This window comes from Egretta garzetta, unplaced genomic scaffold, assembly GCF_000687185.1.
Source record: "Egretta garzetta isolate BGI_Z169 unplaced genomic scaffold, ASM68718v1 scaffold655, whole genome shotgun sequence".
NCBI classification, from domain to species: domain Eukaryota; kingdom Metazoa; phylum Chordata; class Aves; order Pelecaniformes; family Ardeidae; genus Egretta; species Egretta garzetta.
In genome coordinates this window covers 1456569-1464469 of record NW_009259716.1, presented here as the reverse complement: position 1 = coordinate 1464469, position 7901 = coordinate 1456569, and the positions used below count along the sequence as shown (strand labels likewise).

The 7901-nt window shown below is 37.8% G+C and overlaps 1 protein-coding gene across 1 annotated transcript in view; it reads right to left on the bottom strand.

Annotated features, from left to right (window-relative positions):
- Window positions 1–1871: 1871 nt before the first annotated feature.
- Window positions 1872–7901, bottom strand: part of STXBP3 (syntaxin binding protein 3) — a 23908-nt gene continuing 17878 nt past the window's right edge. The window contains 4 exon segments of the mRNA XM_009639066.2: window positions 1872–2407; window positions 4564–4712; window positions 6870–6955; window positions 7843–7901. The exon segment at window positions 7843–7901 is cut by the window's right edge and continues 22 nt beyond it. Coding sequence (XP_009637361.1) covers window positions 2316–2407; window positions 4564–4712; window positions 6870–6955; window positions 7843–7901 — 386 coding nt within the window. The 3' untranslated portion in view covers window positions 1872–2315.

Below are 7901 nucleotides of genomic sequence, written 5' to 3'. Positions count from 1 at the left end.
GGCAGATGTTTATCTTGATACAGCTCTTTCCTATTCTTGATGAAACAATTCTTGATCTAGAAAAAAGTAGCCAAGAAGATCATTGGGAAAAAAAACAAAGAAGAGTTATTCCCCCTGCCCCACCCCCTTCACCAGCTCCTGTGAGAAACCAGCAGCCATTTTGGGCTACATATTGCTGTCAGATTTCTTATCTTAAAGCATCTCTATTAATCCACCTTGACAGTAACGTTTGGTTTTGCCTTCTGGAAAAAGCAGGTGATGGATTCCAAAACTCAAAAGCCTTAGTCTTCCATTTATCAGCTATCAAGTTCTGAGCTGCTGATAGCACTTAAGCCTACAGCAGACACCTGGAGAAAGTCCAACTGCCAAATACGCAAAAGTAATCCAGTATTTCAAGCTGGTATTTCAACTCTATGCAACAAATAAACATCAGTACAACAGATTTTACATACTACCCAAATCAATTATTTCAGTCCTTAAGTACCAGTCCTCACTGGTACCAGTTGTTTTGTTCTATACCTATTGCTTTTAAGCTTTGGGAATAGGAAAAAAATTGCAACTACGTATAGCTTTTATACCGAACTCGGGTTCTTGCCACAACATAAGGACTATGTATAATTTAAGTGTAACTGTTTAATACTGATTTCAAAGAATGCATCTTCAGTAAGAAAATGCTGAATGCTGCATTTCTTAAATACATACTTTTACTCTGAATTTTTACTGTGATGTTTATAGTTAGAAACTAGAATTCAAAAAACCATTATGGATATTTCTGCTAAAATAATTTTTTTTTTAAAGTTTTGATGCACATGGTGTTTGATGAACCAGTTAGTTTAAAAAGATGGTGTTCCCGTTGTCCTACTGAAAATAAAGTCAGCATACATCAGATGACCAACTCTCGTAGGTGAATTGGAAAGCTACAGCCACTTACCCTCATCATGCCCAAGTCCTGCAACATTTTAGAATCATTACATAACGTTCTCCATTTCATTCCTCTCTGACATAGGGGGCAGAATTTAACCTTTCTCCACCTTCTAATTAACTCTGAATGAGCCTACCTAGCAAAAATGTTCTCAACCTACTAGTTAACCTGAGTGCAAAATTAAGGGAAAAGAAACAAACATACCTTTCTGCAAAACAAGAAATGAATACCCTCACAGTTGGGAAAAACGTAAATCAAAAGCCATGAGTAATCTATTATTTTTCATTATTCTACATACAACAAACATTTCAAGGCACATCAATACAACATCCCTCTAAAAGGTCAGTGGTTGTAATTACTGAAGTATTTGTGCAAGACAAATCTAAACATTACCAGTATAACAGAACACAATTTAGAACTAATTTGATCCCCTTCAACACAAATTTAGGTATGTATTTCTCAGCATGTAACAAAGCAGAAGAAAACAGTAAATTCTCTTGAATGCACTAGGTTTTGGTCTTTGTTTTGCTTTTCTTTTTTAAATTGCCAAGCCATTTGAAAAATTCAACTGTTTCCCTTCTTTTCCTCTTCTTTTCCCCTGCCCTGACCCCCTCAAAAAGAGAATTTATGCTTAAAACTTTGGAACTTCTGTATCACAGGCAATTCAACTTCTAAAACAGATGGACGCAATCATAAGGAAGTTTGTAAGAAGTTTTTTCGAAAAGCTTTAGTAATAATCCCCGAATATAAAGTGTACTTCAGTGCACAGTTGACAGCATTTCTCCAAAGTTATTTATTGACATTAGAACTGCTTAGTACTTCCACGATTAACTTTCTACCTTACCCACCACCATCTAAAAAAACCTTTTCATTTTTCACAATTACATATATTTCAAGATTTTTCAGTGAGTTATTTTACAGAAAATATTACAGTTTAAAGACACTGCACTTTTATGAAATATTTTTACTATAAACTCATATTTACAAATTTTCTTCTGAAGCCTCTACCCAAGAGCCCAAGCCCTTTTTAATTCAGTCATTCTTAGAAATAAACTCTTATTATAGAAAGGTTTCACAGTCTTCAAAGACAATCCCAGTTTATATATAATCACAATAACTTTCAGCATAATTTGTTAGGAATGAACATGGCCTTTTGGAAATGCACTTGCAGTGTAACACCGTCTATACTAAATACAGCTTAAGAAACACGTGTTGATTTTTTCCCCCCTCTCTCTGCCTTCTACTCCCCCCAAAAAGCAGCAATTTTAAATTATTAAATGACATTCCATTAGTCAGAACCATGTAGTGTCCTGGTACAGTATTTAGAAAAGTAAATTCCATAAGAATATGTACACATTTGTCTTTTCCCAACGCATCATAAACATCACCACTGCTATTCATCCTTAATGCAGACTACATCCTTCGGTTTACTAAGGCTCTTCACTTCATCCAGTAGTCTTTTAGGTGTCAAAATATGAGTAGAACCTGACAAAAGAACATAAGTATTAACTGTATCAGTCTAAAATTCTGACAGACATTCCCTCTTTCAAAAAAAAAAGTTACATGCCAGTGTTTTTTTACTGAACCTGGAAACCGGAGAAGTACAACAGTTCAAAGTGTTCTTATGTGTTACCATATAAAGTGCCACCATATAAATGTGTCACCATTAGGTAAGCAGTGCCCCTCTTCCACACATTGAGACATCCAGACCAGGGCTCTTACTTTGGATACAAGTTTCAAGTCCCTGCTGTGCCTGGTCTGAAACACAGGCTTGAACTTGGGCCGCTTTCACTGTATGCAGTTGTCCCAGCCTGCCAGAAATCTGCCCGTTCTGTGAAAGGGTGAGTTGATGACAGGCTTTATTCCTAGATTCAAGAAACCATCTGGATTATAGATTATCAGAAACAGTAGTTTTCTGTAACTGATATTTCTGTGGAAAATTTTACCTCTCCTGACTAGCATTTCCTTGAAAAATTTGCAACAAATTCCAAGTCTGGAGCAGCAAACAAAATCCCTGTTACTCTTCAGGAGTGCACAACTACCTCTCTTGTTCTCATAGAGAGTGATTATGACTTTGGCCATGAAGGGTGACACTACAGTTAGAGAGGGAATTCTTAACTGTTTAAGGTTAGGCTGTCTTGAACCTTTAGTTTTAGTAGTGTCAATCTGTCCTCAAGTGCTGAATCAGGAATACAGCGAGATTTTCGTCTTGCAGTAAGCCACATGGAAATTCGGCAGTTACCACCTTTCCTCAGAAATCAGGATTACAGACAAAACTACAAGAATCATCTCTAAACAAAAGGGAAGATGGTGCTGAGGTTAGTGCCAGATATGACAGTGGAGGAGTGACCTACACTAAGCATGGTTTTGTAAACAAGTCTCAGATGAAGAAACAGTCCTGTTAAACTGCATTCCTGTTGTCCTGATCTTTCCATTGCAACTCAAAACTGGGACCAGCATTAAACCTACCTCACCAATTCAACCAGCAAACAAAACATAAACCAAGAAAACCAACCACACACACAAACACACCTACAACACCCCGCACTATTTTGAGGTAACAGATTATTCTAGACCTCAGAATCAAGGCTGTCATTGCTTTTAGGGAAGAGTATTTATTTAAAGTTACAGTAGACGGATTTAATCCTTTTTCAAATTCAAGACTAAATTTAATTGCCAGACATAAGCATCTCGAGCAACTTACAATGCTTCAGATGACCCTGCACCCACCCACCAGCTGCCACTGCAGATAGATACAGGTGTCTGGGAAGGTTCTATATCTAGGAGCTCTGTTTTGATATATCATATACACAAATGTTTTAGCACCTAAATTTAAACAGCATTACGGGAAATTATTATTTAAAGCACAGCAGCTGATGGAACAAGCATTTGCTGCCTCTGAAGTACTAACTGAGAGATTACTACCCCAGCTGGTAATTAATGCATTTACTGCTGAATCTTAAAAAGATTAGGAAGATTACTTCTGTTTTCAGGGCAAAAGTTATAAATCATAACGTGGTTTGTGTAAAGTCTCTGAAGAAACCATGACAAGAATTAGGAGATGTTGCAAAGCCAACTGAGCTACACTGAAAAAATTTTTTGCGGTTGTTTGTTTCAGATTTTGGGTTTGTGGTGGTTTTGTGTTGCTTTTTTTTTTTTTATAAAAAAACCCACATTTATCTTCCTTTTCTCCCACAGTGAGTAATTTTGCACTAGTCTGACAGCTTTCCTACTAATTCCAAAAGCAATGAGAGTAATAAGCATAGCTGAAGGTAAAGCACAGGCAGATGCAAAAATTTGTGAGGGAACTGTAATGCAAGGAAATATAGGTCTGTTTAAATCCTTTTTGCTATACATCAGGCTACTTTAATAATATATTTCTCTGATGTAATTCATGATTCTTCCGTAGAGCTTAACTGTATTTATTGTCCTTAATATCTCGTTGCCAAAAAACCCCTGAACATCAAGCAATCTAGATAAACTGGAAAGATACTTCTAAGTGCATAGTTTTAAGAAATACACTGGCTATAGCACCGTTTACTGAACTGACTTAGGGAATGTAAGAAAAAAAGATCCTTACATTTTCCAGAAACACATGTAGTAATCCCCTACATACCACCCTTTCCCCAAGACAAGCTTACCAATAACAACTTCACAGGACTTGTAGGCTTGAGAAACTTCATAAGCACTGCGCATCTCGGAATATGTAATTCCTCCAATCACAAATATAATCAGCCTTGCACTACTTTTTTGCTCATCTTTGTAACTAGCCTTAGGTTTCTGGCGTGCACTGTAAAAGATTTCATAAGATGACATTTATACAGCTTTACTGATTTTTTTTGAAAAAATTATACACTTGAGCAGTAACAATTTTTGCCATGCAGTTCATGGGTTGATTGTAACTTCAACAAAAGAATTTAGACAAATTCATAATTAAAAGAATTTTAATGAAAACAAGTTAGCACATTACTCAAACCATTCAGTTATCACATGGGGGGGAAATAAATACAAAGCAAAAACCTTGTTGCACACTGTTGTGGTTTAGCCCAGCAGGCAACTAAACAGCACACAGCCACTTGCCTGCTCCCCCCACCCTCAGTGGATGGGGGAGAGAATCAGAGAAAAAGTAAAACCCATGGGTTGAGTTAAAGGCAGTTTAATAAAACAGAGGAAAAGTAAATAATAATAAAAATAGTAGAACATACAAAGCAAGTGATGCACAATGCAATTGCTCACCACCTGCTGACCGATGCCCAGCCCGTCCCTGAGAGCAGCGGTCCCTGCCCCCCAGCCAGCTCCCCCAGTTTCCATACTGGGCAGGAGGCCCCATGGGCTGGAATAGCCCCGTGGGCAGGCAGGGTCGGCTGTCCTGGCCGTGCCCCCTCCCAGCTCCTTGTGCCCCTGGCAGAGCAGGGGAAGCTGAAAAGTCCTTGCCTGGTGTAAGCCCTGCTCAGCACCAACGGAGCCATCCGGGTGTTACCAGCACTGGATGATCTCCCGAGGTCCCTTCCAACCCTTGCCATTCTGTGATTCTCATGCTAAATCCAAAACACAGCACTATGTCAGCTACTAGGAGGAAAGCTAACTATCCCAGCCAAAACCAGAATACACACACAGCACTTCTACCAAGCAGTTTAATTCTGCATGCTAGCAATTCCAGTGGAATTTTTCATGAGGGGTTCATTTGAAAAAGCTAGTCTTACATTTTTCAGTCTCCAAAAGTGACCAGAATCTCTGAAAAAACATATTTAGCTGTTATCAAATATGATTCAGATAGTTTAGAACAAAAAAAAAAAAATAAAGCTCTTAAAATATACTTTTTAACACACATATAATAATTGCAGATTCAGATTAAATCATCTGCAGTCCTGATCTCTTTGCTAGCGTGCCTAAAAGATTCCCAGATTTTACCGGCCTAGAAGACAGAGATCCAGTTACAATATACAGGGACTTGCCCTAGCGTTTCCTTGCAAGGATCGTCATAGTGCATATCCAGGAACATAAGGACATACCAACAGTTTGGTTAACAATTTTCCTAAGGCTGTGTATCTGTACCTTTTGTCTTTCATTTACTAAGGTACAAATTCCAATTCAAGTGTGTCTTCCACATATTTAGGATATGCATAATGTTTCCCTCCCTATGAATTCCAGCATCCAATTAGTGCAATGATTTTTTAGAAATGCTCTCATCTCCATTCAGCAGTCTCACTGTTTAAATAACACTACCAAAAGCGATAAAGCTATCAAATTGGCAGGTATTGGTCACAAGGCTCAAGAGCTAAGTGCGATTAAAAAGGGACAGAAGGGACAGTACAAGTTAGTGAGCTATAAATATTCCAAAAATCACCTCTCAGTGCTACACAGTAAATATATACAAGTACACGGGACATTCCATTTCACATTCATTAGCAGAGAATTCAGCTTCTCTGGACTTCTCTAAACCATCCCAACAACACAGGTCAAATGTCTAACAGGCCCATGGTTCCCTAATGAGAGCACCTGCAGTAGAGGAATCTAACTTACTGAAGTCATTAATTTCACAACACCACCACCACAGCAGAAACAACTTTCAGAAGAAATGAAGACATTCTTTTTGCTTAAGTCACACTATACTGACCAGCCACTCCCAAAACTGCTTCACACTAAAAAGCTCAGTGATTTAAACTTCTCATTCTGGGAATACGGAAATGTTATTTGTAACTTGGAGACAAAAAGGAGATACTCCAAATAAAGCACTATATACAGCTAAGAGGAGTTATTAAACTAAAGTCCAGTATGTTTAAGATGAAATAAAAATATCAGGTTTATATGTTAACATTACCTTATATACATTATTTCACCACTTAGTAAGCACACTTTTATAACGCATTAGAATGTACATGACAAAAATACTGAGAAATGGGTAAATGTTTCAGGAAATTATGTTTCAGGAAATTAAACAATTTACCTTACTACTCCTGAACCATTCCAAGTAGGAGGACACTGGGAACAGTAAGGCCAGTCTTTTGAATCTAGTTTGTTTTCTATAGCGTCCTGAAGAGCAAAACAGAGACCCACTTTTAAAAGTCACATAGACCTAAAACCCACCAAGTTTCAACTTCCAATAAGGATGTCCAATTGGAATTTAATGCCAGCACATGCAATTTCTTACAATGACCAATCACAAGCACCATCTTGTGAACAACACTCCTATGTAAAATATAAAAGACCCCGTAATGCTAAAAATTATTACAAGGCTTTTTTTATATCACAAGGAGTTGGGACTACATATGCTTTCTTTATAAACATAATATTGATTTAACCGTTCAGATATCACTCGCAGCTTTTCAGCTGTAATGACCCTAACATATAATTTCTCTACACCAGTATATGAGGGAAGTTAGGGTCCCTGAAGACACAAATGAAGGTGTGAAAGTCACCAAGAATCTATGAATGACAGCACTGGGTCAGATTAAAGGTCCAGTGAACTCACTATTCTGTCTGACATCAGTCACTCACTGATGATTAGGAAGAGCTTTAAGAACAAAGCAACTACACTTCTGGCAAGTAACATTTCCCAGCCTCTACCGATCTATTTAGATTTGAATTACAGTTTAGAAACCCACTGGAGGGGAAGAAAAAACCCAGCTCTTTAAATTACACTAAACACTGCCAATCACAGGACAAGCCGTTCAAAAAGACTTCTTGCTTTCACTTTAGCTTGCTTCACCTTTAAAACCACCTCCAGTAAGGAGCATCGCCCACACATACCAGTCTAGTGTTCTATACTAGAGACACACTAGAAGTGATCACTTTGCTCAACAGATGTATTTAACAGAATTAACTGAAGATACTATAGAATTTCAAAAGATGGGCTATACCTGCTCACTTAGGTAAGTTTCTGCACTGCACCCATGAATTAACAAGTTTGTCAAATTTACCTCCATAACATCTTTGATGACAGGTGTCCACCGAGAAAGTTGAAAAGTTTCTTCTGAAG